The following is an 18,118-nucleotide window of genomic DNA, read 5'->3' on the forward strand; positions in this document are numbered from 1 at the left end:
CAGTCTAGGAGTCAGGAGGATCTGAGTTCAAGTCTGGTCTCAGACCAGACACTTGACACTAGCTGTGTGACCCTGGGCAAGTCACTTAACCCCAATTGCCTCGCCTCCAAAAAAAATCTAATTATAAAGGTACCTAGGCAAACTTTTTCAGTCAAGTGATGTTCCCATTTCCACAGGTTGTCTTAGTATCAAAGGGATGGACTAGTTTTCTATTGTAAAAGGTTGTTTCTAGCCAGGAAAAGAGAAGATTTAGAAGTAAGAAGACTTACAAATCTTATTTATCTTCAAGTATTTGAAGGGCTGTCGTGTAGAAAAGGAAGATTTGCTGTGCTTAGTTCCTTAAGGTAGCATTAGTAACAATTAATGAAAATTGCAGAAAGAAAGAATTGACCATATTATAAGTGTATGGAATTGAGCCTTAAAAGCCCAACATTTAACTAGAAAAAAGGGTAAGGGGAGGACTGATAATGAGGTGTTTCACTATAAAAATGTGGTCATGTCAAGTGATCTCAAGGGACAAATAAGTCCCTTGAGTAAATTTAAAAGAGAATAATAAGAAAGGATAAACAGTAATAGACCATTCCCTGTCATCTCCTTCCCCCCCCCACCCCAAAGTGACCTTTAAAAGTCAGTGCAGGTAGAATTAGGAGGAGAAAATGAACTCAGATCTTCTCAAGATGTGTAGGAGACACCACAAGCTGAAGAAAGGAAGGCCATCAGAAACCACATGGAGCTGGAAGAATAAGAAGGCAGGCAGAAGCCCCTACCCCAAAGGAAGGCTCCTAGGTGACTCTGGAGTTAGGCTGTTGAGACCAATCAACAAACGTGAAGAGTGTCACGACAGATGAAGCGTTCCTGAAGCCTGCTACTGGAGTAGAGACTCCAACATGGTAATATTGTATCTCCCTTGGGCCCTTTCATGGGAAGAGGAGAATAATCATTTATTAAGTACCTACTATGTGCCAGGCACTGTGTTAAGTATTTTACAAATAATGTCTCATGGAAGCCCAAAACCTTTCTCTACAGGCATAGGGAAAGTGTTTACCATTCTTTGTTTTAGACAGTTACTTTGTGTTTATAAATAGCATTAACCACAGGCCTTTGCTAGTCTGGTTGTACTTATTGGAACTGTAGCTGGGAGGAGGTATGAGGAAAAGAGCATTGTCAGAGGAGAAAGAGAAATGGATCTAACAGTGATAGTGTTTTGTCAGAGTGCTATCTCTGGCTGAGGGGTTGGAACTGAAAAATGGAGAATTACAGATCCTTTAACCAATGTGCCTAGCACATGGAGGGTTTATACCAGGAAACCCATTTAGGTGAGCCAGTAGTAGGGTGGATGGGGGGACAAATAGGAGTAACTGAATACCCTGCTTGCCACACCTCCCCGGCTCTGCCACGCAAGTAAAAACCACCTAACAATTAATCTTATCCAAAAGTGGATGAAGCACCATGGCATAGAGGATATAGGGCTGGTTCTGGAGTCAAGACAACCTGGGCTTAAGTTCTGCCTTTCTCATATACTGGCTGTGTGATTCTGGCAGACTATTACTCTCTCAGTGCCAGTGCCAAGCAACTCTCTGAAATGACAAGTTGCAGTACATTTGTTGATCTGAATTAGTAGAAAGAGTTTCCTCCCTGTCTGTACCAATGAAATCATAGGTCTAGAGCAAAAGCATATTGGCCTGTTTTATGAAGTAGTGAGTCTTCCATCACTAGTGGTCTTCAAATGTCCTGAGTTCCTATATCATTATCAACAGAGGCTAGTCAACCACAGGTACCTGTGAGTGAAAAACTCTGAGAGATAGTCCTACCTGCTTCTAGCCGAAAACAGTAAGAAACTAAACTGGCCTGCCCCTTGAGGGCCAATAGAGAGAAATGGAGGATGTGCCCACGGGAGGTACTGACATTGATCGACTTTGATTCATGACCATTTCTGATTAAAACTTTATAAAGTATATGTTGTAAATGACCTCAAGTGAAACTCAGCAGAAAAAAGATCAATGGGAACAGCCAATGGGGTGAGGGCCTGAACCCTGATACTTTGTTAGATAATGCACATATGTTTGAAAGACTAATGTAAGAACATGGCCAGAAAGGGATGAAAACATGGCTGCTCTAAGAGTTGGAAAAAGACAGCAACAGCATGGCAGATACTCTAGAGTGCCCTCTAGTGCTGACTGGTGTGTTGTCATAAAGCCTGTTGTTTACATCTTATAGCCCTAGCAGGAAGTTTAAAATCTCCATCTTTCTTAATACAGTTGCAGGCCTTTTTACTCCTCTTTACTTAATAGAGATAGAAAATCTCTATTGGTGAGAGGAGTTGTGTCCATCCTCCCACCCTGTTCCTCACCCTCTGCCTGAGATCCATTCCTCCAGCAAACATATACAGCCACTCAGAGACAACCATTTTATTCAAGACAGATAGTGAAGTATCCCTAGTTGCTATGGAGAAAGTGGCCTCAGGGAAACACTGGGCAAGGTGAGAGTCCACTGAAGTAGCAGCTCCTCCTTCTAGAATACAATGCCCATCGTGGTGCCCATAGTGTCATTCCTTGCTGGGAAGCAGGGCATCCAGGTCTTAGAGCAAGCAGCTTAGAGTCACTTAATCCAAGGGGAAGGTTCCAGAGGAAGAAATAATGAAGGGGCATTGAGAACAGCATCGGGCTAGCAGTTCCACTGGTCCAGGTTCTCACGGCAAAATGTTTTATGGGCCTTCCTAAGAAAGGAAAGGAAGACGCCAATATGATTAGCAGCCCTGGTCCAGGCCAAGAATGAGGGAAGAGGAAACTTGGGAGGAGTGGCTATATTTTGACCTAGCACTTGGGTGCTTCTCACCACTATTGATGGGAGGAGGAAGTGGGATGGGGCTAATCAGTCTTCCCATATAGTATCTAATCATGGTCATGGCATCACTGACAAGCCTTTGAGCCACTGCCTAAGGATATTCTGGAGTTGCAGAGGACAGATGAATGATGATTGATACTCAGTTTGGGGTTAGGATCAAGGTCTGAGAGTGAGCAAGGAGAATAAGGGTGAAGGGAATAGGTATAGAAATGGAAGAAGCCATGGGAAGGGAAGCTGGTTCTCAACTTTCTGGCAGGGACTGCATGCCAGAGGATTTGGTGGGTGAAAGCTGGGATGACTAGATAAGAACTAGAGACCTGAGACTGTTATATTATGTTCCTTTTAGATCCCAAGGCTAGGAGATCTGGGACCAGATTGAGGGGAATATTTAAGGCAGTTCGGGGATGGAGGTTTGTTTTACCAGTAGTCAAGTCTTTCAGGTAGCTGCAAGATCTTCTTGGCACACACAATGTCATCAGTAATGTCATCATCAAGGAGTTCTGGCATTAGAGAAGAAGATGGGAACTCAGAAAGATGAACCCTCCCCAAGTTCCTGTTACTGGAACCCTCCCAGTTGAGACTTTGTGTTTGATTTCCTGTCCCTACACAGCGAGTGTATCCAGTGCTCTCTGGGAAAAGAGAATTTTCAGGGACCTTTCCAGGGAAAGGGCTCAGCCTCAGGAGTTGATGTCACCCAAGAAATGAAATGTCAGTTCCCAAGTTTCTAACCAGCTCTTCTGCCTGCCCCTGAATCTTGAGACCTTAGCTAGGAAAAATGGGGACAGTGCCAATGTAAAGATTGTCCATTCAAGGCCCACAACTAAGACTAAGATCCCACCAGCAGTGTAGGCAATGACACAAAAGAGAATACCTCCAAAACAGCCCAAAGGAAAGATATTAAAGACCAGGGATTAAAAGAGCAAGAAGAAGGTATGAAATTACTCACTAGAGCAAAGAATGCCACAGACACTTTTTGCTACATCTTCCTGCTTTTCAGCACACCAGCCATTGTTGCTGATTTGGAATATTCCATGTTCTTTGTTGCTGTTGTTGTTGACCTCAGTTTGGGTGTCAAAGCCACTGATGTGGAACATGGTACAGATCACTAAGGGAAATAAAGTGAGAGAGGTGAAGCAAACCTCCAGAATGGACAGAGATGGGAGTCAGAGGCCCCTAGGCTAGTTAAGGCTATTCAGTAGTGGGGAGCCAAAGGACAGCAGAGATCAGAAGAGGTGTGTAGAGAGAGGAGAGAATGGACAGAGAAAAGGGAGGAAGAGAGTGAGAGCAGAGATAAGGAGGGAGGGGAACGATTAATAAGTGGATCAAAAAAAACAACTAGGTAAGGTTTGGAATAGATGACCTCTGATATTCCTTCCAACTGCAAGTTTATGATGTGAGAAGGAGAGGAGAGGGGAAGGAAAAAGAGAAGGTAAGGAAAAAGGAGAGGTAAATAGGAAATCTCTTGTAAGAGAGAATAGTAGGGGAGGAAAAGGAAGAAAGAGAAAAGAGGAAGGTAAGGGAAGGAAAGAAAAGATGGAGAGGAAGAATACATAGAAGGCAAACAGCAGAAGACAAGGAGGGGGAGAGAAGGAAATTAACTAACGGGGATATCGGTGACAATTTGCAAGGTCTGCAAATGGTTTCATTTGTAGACAAGAGTCATGATTTAAATAGTTAGATTATATGGCTTTTGACATCCCATTTCAACTAGAATTCTATAGCTGGGATAACTATAAAATTATAGTTGAAATTATTTCAACTGTAATTTCAACTGCGATTAAAAAGAGAGTGACAAAGAGGCAAGGAGAAGATGAATTAAATAATAGGAACATTTATGATCATTTGGAAAAGATCCAAGATTTGTCTGAGAGTTAGCTTCTGGGGTCCCTTTACAACTGCACTTCAAAAGTTCAGAGAAAAAGAGGAGGAGAAAGAAAAGAAGGAAGAGGGGAGTAATTAATAACAGGAAGAGAAGAAAAAAGGGAGCAGAGAGGAGGAGAAGGAATAACACTAAAAAGGGTTGAAGAGAGACGAGTAAAGAGAACTCACATTCAGGCAGAGGGATATCTTTGTCGATGCCATGTTCTCTCAATATCTGGGACAGTTCACATTTCCTATATTGTATGGCCTGGGTGGCCGGGAGCGCAATGCCAAGCAAGATCAGAGGGAGCAGAGACATCATCTTGGCTGCTTCAGGGGTCTGGAACATGGAATCACTCTGAGCCACCTGCTTTTTATCCTGATCCTGTACCATGGGGGAGGTGGGGAAGAGCTCAAGTCACCTTGTGAAAAAAGGCACTGCCCCCAGGAAGAGGATACTGACAGATCAGCTCTCTTTCCTAATACTTTCCCCATCCCAACCTCACCCACACTAGCCCCATTCTTCACCCTGAGGCACCTTATTTCCTGTTGGCCTCATTCTCAGATCTTTGTTTATTCTCAGAGCTTTAGTTCTAGGAATCAGGGCCTGCCTACTTTGCTACTGAAGGCAAGAAAGCAGGCCTCTAGGTAGACGTTGTTGGTAGAAGGGTAGCAGGGAATACTATAATCTGATCAAGAGAACTCTCAGTTCTCTTGCAATGCCCCAACAGTGATTCCTTCTCCTCAACAAAGCCTCATTTTGTACCTCCCATCCCTAATTCAGGGCCCTCCCTGTTTTGAGGGAGGGAGCCTCCACTGAGGACAGGGAAGAAGGCAGAGGAATAATAGATATGTAACTCTCTATTATTGGTAGTTACTGGACAAGAGCAAGGTCTAGAGAGCCTGAGGTCTTCACTCACACCCTATGGTCTAGCCAGACTGGCCTATTGGCTTTTTGCAAAACTCCAAATCCTATCTCCCACCTCTGTGCCTTTGTAAAAACCACACCCGAAATAAATCCTCACCTTAATCTCCTAGACTCTTTAGTTCCCTTCCAAGTTTATGTCAGGTGGTACCTCATACAATCCTCTACTCTGGATTTATATTGTATATATTTGCATTTCATTATCTATGTATAGATATATTGCCTCTTACATCTCGGACTAGGAGGCAGTGTGGTGACAGAGAGCCAGACTTGGAATCGGGTTCTAAATTCACATCAGTTAATTACTACCTGGATGACCCAGGCCAAATCACTTAACCTGTTAGCCTCAGCCTCCTCATCTGTAAAATGGGGATAATCAAAGCACTGCTTAATAGGGTTATTATGAGGATCAATATGATGATACAATAGGATAATAAATCTAAAGCTAGAAGGGGCTTCAGTGGTCACTTAATCCAACTCTCTCATTTTACAAATAAGGAAACTGATACCAAAGGATATTAAGTGACTTGTCCAAGGTCACACATGCAGTTAGCATCAGAGCTATTATATATGAAGTTTTTTTTGCAAGCCTTAAAGTATTCTATAGGTATTCGCTATTATTCGCCAATCTTTTCCCTATAACAACAGGGACTTTTTCATTTTTGTTTTTGTATCTGCAATGCATAGCACAGTACCTTGCACAAAAATGATCATTAACACATACTCATAGAATTAATTGAGTAGTTAGTTTCCTGAGATTTGAGAGGCAGTATTGTATAGATTAAAAAGCAACCTTTAAGTGAGAAGACACTAGAACCTAATTCAGTTCTGTGTTTTACCAATCATTATCTGTGACCTTGGACAAGTTTTGTTTTTTTAATTTCTCTGAACCTGTTTCCCTAGCTATAAAATGGGGTAAATAATACATGTCATGTGAAAATAAGAGCATCTGGAGGAGCTCCCCAATCACAGGAATCCTTCTTCTACTTAGAATCTGGGATTGATCTCCTACACTACAGCAGCAAACACCTTTGTTGGGTACACACATCTTCCTGTTTTATGCCTAGTCTTATAATCAGACATTAACTTCAAGAGTTGGGATAAGGACAGGAAATACTATTAGAGAAGATGGTTTTCAAAATGTATCCAGGCCCATCAACATCCAATTGTCTCATGGGTAAGCCCATAAAAACACAGCTATGATCTTTCTTGATTTCACTCACCACCCACAACATGCCATCAGATCACCAGACATTGCCAAAGACAGAATCAGATCAAAGTCACTCCCTGGAAACAGTCTCAAGATGAAATTCTAATTTGTGTACCTCTAGGAAGAAAAGTAGTGATTATTAAAAGTCAACATAGCTTCATCAGGAGCAGGTCATGTTAGACTAGCTTTATTTCTTTTTTTGATAGAGTTACTAAATTGGTAGAAGAAAGAAACGTTCTAGATATAGTGTATCTAGATTACTATAGAGAGGATACAGGGCCAGTGTTACACAACAGCTCTCTATCTATATTTCTGGTCATGTTAACCATATTTCTGTACAAGATGGGAGAGTTGTGGGCTAAATGAATAAAGTGACTTTAGAACTGATTGAAAACCCGGGTAGTCATTATTAATGACATTGTCAATTTGAAGAAAAATCTCTAGTGTAATTCCATGACCCTTTTCTGTTTAACACTTTTTTATCAATTATTTGGATTAAATTAAATTATTAAATATTCAGATTACAAAAGATTGAAACAGATAGTTAACATATTGGATTAGAGTCAGGATCCAAAAAGTTCTTGACAGGTCAGAATAAAGGACCAAACCCAAGAAGATTAAATTTAATATAGATAAATGTAAAGTTCTCTACTTGGGTCAAAAAACTCAATTTTATGAGCATGGGAGTCATGACTAGACTATAGTTTACATGAAAAAATATCTGGAGGTTTTAGTAGATTGGCATGTGTATTGTGTATGTCAAAAGCATGTTTATGGGGCAGCTAGGTGGTGCAGTGGATAGAGCTCTGGCCTTGGAGTCAGGAGGACCTGAGTTCAAATCTGGCCTCAGACACATAACACTCACTACCTGTGTGACCATGGGCAAGTCACTTAACCCCATTGCCTAGCTAAAAAAAAAAAAGAAGCATGTTTATGCACTGAAAGATCAATACGAGCAAAAAGTGTCATATAGCAGCCTAAAAAAGCTAATGGAAACTTAGACTTCATTAAGAGATATATGACTTCCCAGAATATGGTCGCATACCTGAAACTTCAAGGTCTGGCAGCATGCCTGTAATCCCTGCTGCTGGGGAGACTGAGGTTAGTAGATTGGTGAGCTTAGGAGTTCTGAGCTGCAGTAGGGATAAAGACAATTGGGTGCCCTTCATAAATCTTTCACCCACATTATGAGAGTGGGGTGAGAGAAAGGAAGGAGAGAAGAACTTCCAGAAGTAAGAACTAAACTTTGCTCTGCTATGATCAGACCATAATACTGGAATATTGTCTTAAATTTTGTGAATGTCATTTTAGGAAGGACATTGATGAACTGGTGAGTGTCAGAGGAAGAAGGGTAATGAGGATGGTTAAGAGACGTGTTGTATGACAATCGGTTGAAAGAACTGGAGACGTTGAGCCAAAAGAAGAGAAGTCTCAAGTATTTGAAGAAAGATCACATCAAAGAGGTACCAGACTTCTTTCACTCAGCTCCGTGGGGCAGAACTAAGAAGAATGGAAGGAAGGTGCAGGGGGTCAAATTTACGCTTGTGATAAGGAAAAAAATTTTCTAAGAATTAAGGTTATCCCAAAGTGAAATGGGACTCTACATCATACGTTTCCCTGCACAGACAGTCTTAAAGGAAAGGTTAAATGATCATTTGGGTGAGTTGCAGAGGAGATTCTTGTTCAAATACTAGTTGAACTAGATGATGAATTAAATGAACTAGATGGAAAACTAGGTGTTTTCCAAATCTGAGGTTCAATGATAATGTTCATATCACAAATGCAGTGCCATGGTAAAAGAAACAGAAGAGGAGTGTCACTGTGGACAATACATAACAGAGGATGGGAAGTAAGACACCATGACATCACCAAGATGGCACTTCCTTCAGAGGAAGCTCCCTTCCCTAACAGTCAATGCCCTGGGGAAAAGCTTTGTTAGATGAATTAATGGAATGGTGAAAGATTATTTCAGAGAATCCTAAGGAATATAAACTGATACAGAGTGAAGTAAGCAGAACCAAGAAACAATTTATACATAGACAACAACATGGTACTTTGAATGACTTAACTCTTACCAAAACAATGGCAAGTTATGTCTACAAAGAACCTGTGATGAAGCATGTTACCAACCTCTTGACATCAAGGTGATGGACACAAAATGAAGAGTCATTTTATACATAAACAATATTTTAATTTATTCTGCTTGACTACTAATTTTCTACAAGATTTTTTGTTTCTTTTCTTTCAAGGTTTTTAATTAGGGAATAATTAATTGTTACATCAATAGTGATGCCAAAAAAGGGGAACGCTGAAATATTTTTTTAAAAATTCACAGATGAGAACAAAAGGAAATTCAGAAGGAAGCACAGATAAGCAAGATAATTTTGAAAATAATATTTAGAATTTATAAAGTATATATGTATACATATTTTAAAACAAGCCATATTTTATTGAGTTCACAATTTCCTATGAATTTCTCTTTTATGTTCTCCTATGTGTATAGAAACGCTTTGTTGTTGTTGTTGTTTAAGTTCAGAATATATATAATATATATATATATTTTTAAGAAAAACCCTGACATTCCTATACTATCAAGTTTCCTTCTAGCTCTGAAATACTGTGATTCCATAAAGTGAATGATAGTTATAATATTTTTGTATTTATATCAGAGTTTTTTTGCTACAAGGGGTAGCTAGGTAGTGTAATGGATAGAGCTCTGGGCTTGGCATCAGGAAGACTTAAGTTTAAATTTGGCCTCACATACTTACTACCTTTGTGACCTTGGGCAAGTCACCTTTGCCTCAGTTTCCTCATCTGTGAAAAAAAATGGGGGTAATAATGGCATCTACTTCCCAGAGTTGTTGAGGGGATCAAATGAGATAATAATTGTAAAGCATTTAGCATAATGCCTGGCACATAGTAAGTGCTATGTAAATGTTATCCTTGTTATTATAACCACAATTAATTTAAATGCATTATCTTGTTTGATTTGCACAACAGCCTGATATTGCCTTATCTGAAATCATGATTGCTATCCATGCTTTGTTGAGTTCACTTGACACATAACAGATTTTATTCTGGCCTCTTAACTCTGTGTAAATCTTTCTGTTTCTTATATGTTTCTGATTTTTTTTTTTTTTTTTTTTGCTTAGGCAGTTGGGGTTAAATGACTTGCCCAGAGTCACACAGGTAGTAAGTGTCAAGTGTTTGGTCTGGGGCCAGATTTCAACTCAGGTCCTTCTGACTTCAGGGCCGGTACTCTATCCACTGCACCACCTAGCTGCCCATGTTTCTGATTTTTTAAAATAAAATTTTATTTATTTATTTTTAACATTCATTTTTTAAAATTTTGAGTTCCAAATTCTCACCCTCCTCTACCCATTGAGAAGGCAAGCAATATGATATCAATTATATATGTGAAATTGTGCAAAACATTTTCATGTTATCCCTGTTTCAAAAAGAAAAGCAAGAAAAATAGAGAAAGTGAAAAAATTATGCTTCAATCTGCACTCAGACTTCATCAGTTTTCTCTCTCTGTAAGTGGATACCATTTTTCATTATGAGTTCTTTGGAATTGTCTTGGATCATTGTATTGATTAGAGTAGATAAGTCCTTCATAGTTGATCATCATTACAATATTGCTGTTACTGTGGTTCTGTTCACCTTATATTGCATCAATTCACATAAATCTTTCCATGTTTTTTTCTGAAAGCATTCCCTTCATCATTTTTATTGCATGTTAGTATTCCATCACAATCATATACCACAATTTGTTCAGCCATTCTTCAGTTGATAGACATCCCCTCAAGTTCCAATTCTTTGCCATCACAAAAAGAGCTGCTATAAATATTTTTGTGCATCTAGGTCTGTTTCCTTTAGTGGCATTGCTGGGTCAAAGGGTATGCACAGTTTTATAGTCCTTTGAGCATAGTTCCAAATTGTTCTCCAGAATGGTTAGACCACTTCACAAATCCACCAACAGTGGATAAGTGTCCCAATTTTTCTAGCATCATTTTCATATTCTATCTGATAGGTATGAGGTAGTACCTCAGAGTTATTTTAATTTGCATTTCTCTAGTCAATAGTTATTTAGAACATTTTAATATAAATATAGATAGCTTTGATTTCTTCTTCTGAAAACTGTTCATATCCTCTGACCATTTATCAATTTGGGCATGGCTCTTATTTGCATAACTTTGATTCAGTTTCCTATGTATTTGAGAAATAAGCCTTCATCAGAGGAACTTACTATAAAATTTTTTTCCAATTTCCTACTTTCCTTCTAGTCTTGGCTGCATCAGTTTTGTTTGTGTAAAACTTTTTAAATTTAGCTATTAATTATTAATTTCACTTCCCGGGATCCTCTTTATCTCTTGTTTGGTTATGAATTCCTCCCTTATCCATATATCTTATAGGTAAAGTTTTCCCTGCTCCCTTAATTTGCTTATGATATTGCCCTTTATGTCTAAATCACGTACCCATTTTCATCTTATCTTAGTATACAGTGTAATACACCTAGTTTCTGCCAAATTGCTTTCCAGTTTTCCCAGCAATTTCTGTCAGATAGTGAGGTTTTCATCCCTTATGTATTTCTTGTAAATAATATATTGTTGGATTCTACTTTCTAATCCATTCTGTTGCCTCTTTCTATTTTATAGATGATTTTATCCCTTTCACATTGACAGTTATGATTGTTAATTTTATATTTCTCTCTATCTTTTTTCTTTTACTTTTTCTCTTCTTTGCCCCTGATCCCCCCCCCCTTCACAAAGAAAGTAGTAAAAGGGAAGGTATTTGCTCAACATGTTGTTGATCAGTCATTTCTGAGCCCATTTGGAATTTTCTTGGCAAAGATACTAGAGCGGTTTGCCATTTTCTTCCTGAGTTCATTTTCCAGATGAGGAAACTGAAGCAAACAGGATTAAGTGACTTGCCCAGGATCACACAGCTAGGAAGTGTCTGAAGTCAAATTTAAACTCAGGTCTTCCTGACTCTAGGCTCAGCATTCTATCTACTGCACTACCTAGCTGCTCAACACTAGTGAGTATAGGAGTCTATGACTGAGGGGGCAGCTAGGTGGCTCAGTGGATAGAGCACCAGCCCTAGAGTCAGGAGTACCTGAGTTCAAGTCTGGTCTCAGACCAGACACTTGACACTTACTAGCTGTGTGACCCTGGGCAAGTCACTTAGCCCCAATTGCCTCACCAAAAAAAAAGAAAGAAAGAAAGAAAAGAGAAAAAAAAGAATTTCTGACTGAAGACTGGGTGAGAGGAATAGCAGAAAGGTTGTGGAGAGGAAACAAATTGCCTTTCTGCTATTCCCCACTGCCTTTCTGCTATTCCTCTCACCCAGTCTTCAGTTATCAGTCCTTATACTTTACCCTTCTGTTCCTTTCTTTCTCTCTTTCCTTCCTTCTTTTAATTCTCCTGATCTGCCTTCTGGAGTTGGGGTTTCTTCTGCTTATGATTAATCCCTCCCTGAATCTTTCCTCCCTTTTTAATCCCTTATTCCTCCTCTCCCTATTCCTGTTACTTCCCTATTAAATTAAATGTATTTTTAAAGCTAACTCTGTCAATATTTTTTTTCTGATTCAGTTTCTCTCTGTCAATTTCTTTTTTCTGATTCAGATGAAAATGAGGTTTATGTGTAGCCTGATCCCCCCCACCTCTTCCTCGATGTCCATGGCTATTTCATATTCAAATGATCAGAAAGTAATGTCTGAGCCTTTAGTCTCCTAAGTTAATCAAGTCTAGAGGATGGTTTCAATAACTTTTAAGGAAAAACTAGTCTAACTTGAATTGGGAAGGGTTATGATATTATTTCCACTGCATTGGGAGTCTGGGTTTGTTTCTTGAGCATCTCTGACCATAATTTCTTTATCATTTGGTGTTTTGTTTTGTTTACTTCTTTTTTCCAGGTTTATCATGAATTGGGACTTTGTGTCAGGGCTCTGCTGTATGTGCTTTTTGAGGGAATAGCAGGGTTTTGTTTGGTGCTGATGTTTTCTCTGGGGTCCTACAACTACTTCCTCCAGGTACAAAGCAACATATTCTATAAAGGACCTCAGGAGTGACTCAGGCCAACAGGCTATGCTGGTGTGGTCTGATTCAGAGCACACTTAATTGTTACCCTCCAAGTTTGAGCCCACAACCACCAACCTCCACTATGAGTTCAGAACAACACAGCTTCAGGCTCTTTGTGTCCATGATCCTGTCTCCCGGCCCTTTGGTATCCATGTGCCATTTCTAGGTTTCCCTGGCTCTCCCTTGGTCCCTACACTGGAATACTTCACTGATGAGCTACTGGCCCAGACTTTTCTGGCTGGACCCTTTTCCTAGTGCCCACAGACTTCTGGCTATCAGTTTATGCAGACTTCAACTAGAAAATGTACTTATTGTAGTTTCTCTTTGGTTTTCTTGATTATTAGTAGTCTGGTGTTCTTTTTTTCATCATTCTGTGAGAGACATGGGTTGCTCTGCTACAACTCTGCCATTTTGAAGAAGTCTTTCAATGAGATTTTAATGGACCTTCCCATTGGATGTCTCCCAAACCTCTCAACAGAAATATTCAATGAACTTGCATAGGCCTTTCAAAGGAAGAAGCCATCCAAGTCCCAAAATAGAGGCCCACTTCCTCATAACTTCATTAAATTGACCAAAGAACTCCCCTGATCAATGCCCTACACCTAGATTTTAGGAAAATATTTTCTAAAGTCTTCCTGGCTATTATAGAAAATATGAAGAGTGGTGGACTAGACCTAGTACAATTAGGGCATCACATGCCTAGATTATAAATATTTGAAGTGTGGTACCTAGATCTAACTCTACCCCAATATTCCTCTTAGAGATAGGAGAGTGAGCATTCAGCCATGGCCCTTCTGTTTATAACAAAGGCAAAAATCGCAATCTTTCTTGGAAACTGGGTGGGCCAGATAACAAATCAAATATCTAAATATTTGACCTACCACATTCTATGTTAGAAAGTCTATCTATCTATATTACACATGTTAGCTCACTTTAGAGGTAGCATGAAGTTGTGGATAGAGTATTGAGCCTAATTCAAAAAGATCTCCATTTAAACCCTGCTTCTGATACTTAATAGCTGTGTGACCCCAGGCAAGTTATTTGACCTCTCTAAGCCTCAGTTTCCTCCTCTGTAAAATGAAGGAAATAATACTACAGGGTTATTATGAAACTTAAATGAGATCATAAATGTAAAAAACTTTGAAAACCTTTAAGTGTTTATAAATGTCCACTATTATTATTGTGTTCAGTAATTTTCAGTTGTGTCCGACTCTTTATGATCCCATTTGGAGTTTTCTTGGCAGAGATACTGGAATAGTCTGCCATTTCCTTCTCCAGCTCATTTTACAGATGAGAAAACTGAGGCAAACAGGGTTAAGTGACCTGCCCAGAGTCACACAGCTAAGAAGTGTCTGAAGTTGGATTTGAACTCAGGAAGATAAGTCTTCCTTACTCCAGGCCCAGTATTCTATCTTCTGCACCACCTAGCTCTCTATACTATTATTATTAATTACCACATAGGGTTTTGTATGGCTCAAATGAGATAATGGATATAAAGAGCTTTCCAAATTTTAAAACATTATATAAATGTCAGCAATAAATATTTGATCTCTACAACAACCATATAAACAAACATATAAACCATACTCTATAGTTAAGGAAATTTCTATTTTATACATAAGGAAATTGAGTTTCAGTTAAGTAAAATTATTATTAACTTAGTAGAACTCAGATTTTAAAACAGCTCTTCTATCTCCAAACTCACCATTTTTTCTGCTATACCTCTGGGTGGGAAGGGAGTATAGAAGAGTGTTAATTCTGGTACTAAGCAATTTTTAATTGAGTAAGAGTTCCTTCTGAATCCTCATTGTACCTTAAAAAAGCACAATTGATCAGGACTTACAGATTCATTCCTAGGAATAAATCATGTGTTGGGCAGACATTCCAGAGCAGGAGGAGCTCCCTACATGACCACACTGGTCAGGCCGTCTTGCAGCTACCTTGGTACCTCTGCCCAAGGATTGGAGTGGAGGTGGGCCAAAGCTGCAGGAATTGCAGAGAAGTAACCAAGGAGTGTAAGGCAGATGAACTCAGGATCCCTGGAAATGCTTGTGAAATGCATCTCTGGAGAGGCATTTTGGAAAAGGGGAGGAAGTTCTATAACTGGAACAATAGAAAACATTGAGAGGAGGATACAAAGTCTTGGAGATGACTCACAGGAGAATGAATAGTGGGCAAAGGGCTAGAAGAAGGAACCTTACCAGGAAACACTAAGTAGAGATACTGTAATGAGGACTATGAAATCTTAATCTCCAGGGAGCTTTAATAATAAAATAGCTGAGGTTTTGTCTTCTGTAGAGGCGAGGTGGTTAGCTAAATGAACTTCAAAGCTCCTTCAAGCTGAAATGGTAGTGTACAATCTTCTCTGGAATATCACTGGAATAACTATCCATTATATATATGTTCATCCTCTATTAGACACAAATAGAAATAGATATAGATATAGATGTAAAATTATCAGGGCGTCTCAGATACTCCAGGGAATAGTTAGTGGAGTTTTTGAAAACCAGAATCTGGATGTTTATGATGGTCGGGGAGACTTCCAAGAGAGATGCAGAAATGAATGCCACACAACTCCAAACAGTTGTTTGTTGGTAGCTATAGATAGCCAGTTGGAGAGAGAGACAGAGAGAGAGAGACAGAGAGAGAGAGAGAGAGAACACTTAGTGTGCTAAGCACTAAGGATCCAAACAAAAGCAAGCACATCACAGCTTCTGCCCTCAAAGAGTTTACCTTCTAATAATGGAAGACAACACATAAAAAGGAACTGAAAGAGTGGTTGCAAACAAGGGGGTGTGATATGAAGATAGCTAGGAAGTGATGTGGAGGCCTGTTTCTAGGCAAGATAAGGTGAATTCTCTTATATAAGAGCTTTAAGGTGCAATCCTCTGTGATCCCTGGATGAAGCAAAGCCACAAGCCACAGAAAACATCAACCAGTCAATTTGACCTAGCTCACTATGTCATATCATATCAAACCCCAGTATTGGGACAGAAAAGGGTTGAGAAGTAAAACTTAGTCATGAGAGGAAATTGACATACCTCATTATCATTTCTATTGGTCACATGGAGGACTAGACATTTTCTCCAATCCTTACCACATCTCCCACTTCTCCAAACTAAGAATTATTCTCAAGAGCTCAAGCAAATGCAATTCTCTTCAGTCTCTAAGACACCAAGAACTTCAACAAGGTCACAACTTGAAGAACTAACTACAGAGAAGATTAACCCTTCATCCCATAAGACCCTCACTCAGCACTCACTCTTCCACCACTCCCCGTACTACAACAGGACTGCACAATGGAAACCATAGGCTTGTGTTCTGGAATCTACTCAGCAATTCCCCTGCTACTGCTGCTGCATTCCCTAACAGCTAACTCCCTACTCTTGCCTCTGCCCTCATTCCATTCTTTTTTTATTTATTTTATTTTGTTATTTATGAAATAAAACAAACATTTCCATAGCATAGTGTAATAAAAAAGATGGTTGCACATGAAGCTACAAATCTAGTACATACAACTTGCTATTTCTTTTAAATATATAACAAAGTTACCATGTGAATTTCTTTTTTTCCTTTTTTTCTTCCCTCTCCTGCCCCTGACCTGCCCTAGAAATGGCTACTATTAGACACAAATAGATATAGATATATATGTAAAATTATCCTATACATACTTCTATTTATCAGTTCTTTTTCTGGGTGCAGATAGTGTCTTCTTCATATGTCCTATATTTTGAATTTGTGTGTTTATAGTAGTCAAAATTACTTAGTTGATCAAAATCTTTCTTAAAACAATATTGTTATTATTGTATACAATGTTCTCTTGGTTCTGCTCACTTCACTCTTCACCATTTTATGCAAGTCTTTCCATGTCTTTCTAAGATCATTGAGCTCATCATTTCTTATTAGTAGTATTCCATCAAACCATGCCCCACTTTTTCAGCCATTCCCCAATTGATGGGGATCCCTGCACTTTCCAGTTTTTTGCCACCATGAAAAGAGTTGCTATAAACATCCCATTCATATTCAAAGTTATAATTACTATTTGTGAATGTTCCTCCATTTTATTTCTTTTACTCACTATTTGCTTTCTTAGCCTCTCTTTTTACCCTATCCCTGTTACCTTCCCCCCTCCCTCCTACTCCTCATCTTACCTTCCCCTCTAAGAGTTCTCCCTTCATCCAACCCTCCCAATCCCAATCTACACACTCCTCTAAAAGTCCCTCCCCAACCCTGTTCCCCAGTTTTCTCACCTCTCTACATGTTCGGAAGACTTCTACACCCTTCCAGATGTACACGTTGTTTCCTCTTCAACCCAGATGACAGTAAGGTTCCAACATTACCAGCCCTCCACCCCCACCTGTTTCCTCTGTATTAGTTCTTCCTTTCACGCCCCATTTTTATAATATAATTGCTCCCTTTCACCATTTCCTACCCAAATTTGTTATTTTATAATCACTGCATCATACACAACTCAACCCCAACCTTTCTTAAAGCTATTTTAGTAATAATGACAACTTTAAGACTACTGATAACATTTTCATATATATAATGAGTAAACAGTTTGACGTTAATGTGCTTTATAGGTTAGTCTTTAATGTTTTCCATATATTTCTTCTGGATCTTTTATATTGAATTTTCTATTGAGTTCTGGTCTTTTTGTTGCAAATATCTGAAAGTCTTACAGTTTGTCCAAAATGCCCATTTTTTTTTTCATTCAGGATTATACTGAAGCAACAAGTGACAGAACTTAACTCTGCATACACACACCTAACACACTCTGTGTGGAAGAGGTGGAAGTACAGGAAAGCAAAAATCGTGTTCTTGGAGCAACAGCCCAGAAGCAGGCTGTGCTACCCCAGGGCTTGGCCGGTGAACCAAAAATCAAATGGAACTGAGAAGGGCTCCCATATGTGTATGAGGCTCCTCAGGGCCTGAGAAAAAGAGAACTGAGAAGCAGCTGAGGTTGATTCTATTTCTTTCACTCACCTCCCAGAAGTTACTTGAGGCAGAAATTGAAACAATTTAAAAGTGAATTCTCATTTGAGATCCAGCCCCATGATGATACACCAACAACAGAGAAGTAGTCAAAAAATGAGTGATAGGAGAACATAAGGGGATAAAATGAAAAACCTCACATCTCAGGAGAAAAAAAACTCAGTTCAAAACTCTAAGTACAAATAGATGAACCCGCAGGAA

General features: G+C 39.3%; 1 protein-coding gene across 2 annotated transcripts; it reads right to left on the reverse strand.

Annotated features, from left to right (window-relative positions):
• Positions 1 to 2,424: 2,424 nt before the first annotated feature.
• Positions 2,425 to 17,238, reverse strand: LALBA (lactalbumin alpha). Of its 2 annotated transcripts, none has more exons than XM_027844444.1 (5): positions 17,173 to 17,238; positions 4,894 to 5,089; positions 3,791 to 3,949; positions 3,266 to 3,344; positions 2,425 to 2,716 (listed from the first exon to the last, which is right to left on the reverse strand). In XM_027844444.1, exons 2-5 carry the CDS (start codon positions 5,051 to 5,053, stop codon positions 2,665 to 2,667), a joined length of 450 nt encoding a protein of 149 aa, XP_027700245.1. In that variant the 5' UTR covers positions 5,054 to 5,089; positions 17,173 to 17,238; the 3' UTR covers positions 2,425 to 2,664. The 2 variants fall into 2 exon arrangements, with proteins under 2 accessions (XP_027700245.1, XP_027700244.1); XM_027844443.1 differs by lacking the exon at positions 17,173 to 17,238 and adding an exon at positions 6,853 to 6,945.
• Positions 17,239 to 18,118: the final 880 nt, after the last annotated feature.

The sequence above is a fragment of the Vombatus ursinus genome, unplaced genomic scaffold (genome assembly GCF_900497805.2).
Source record: "Vombatus ursinus unplaced genomic scaffold, bare-nosed wombat genome assembly UNPS02014941.1, whole genome shotgun sequence".
Taxonomy (NCBI): Eukaryota; Metazoa; Chordata; class Mammalia; order Diprotodontia; family Vombatidae; genus Vombatus; species Vombatus ursinus.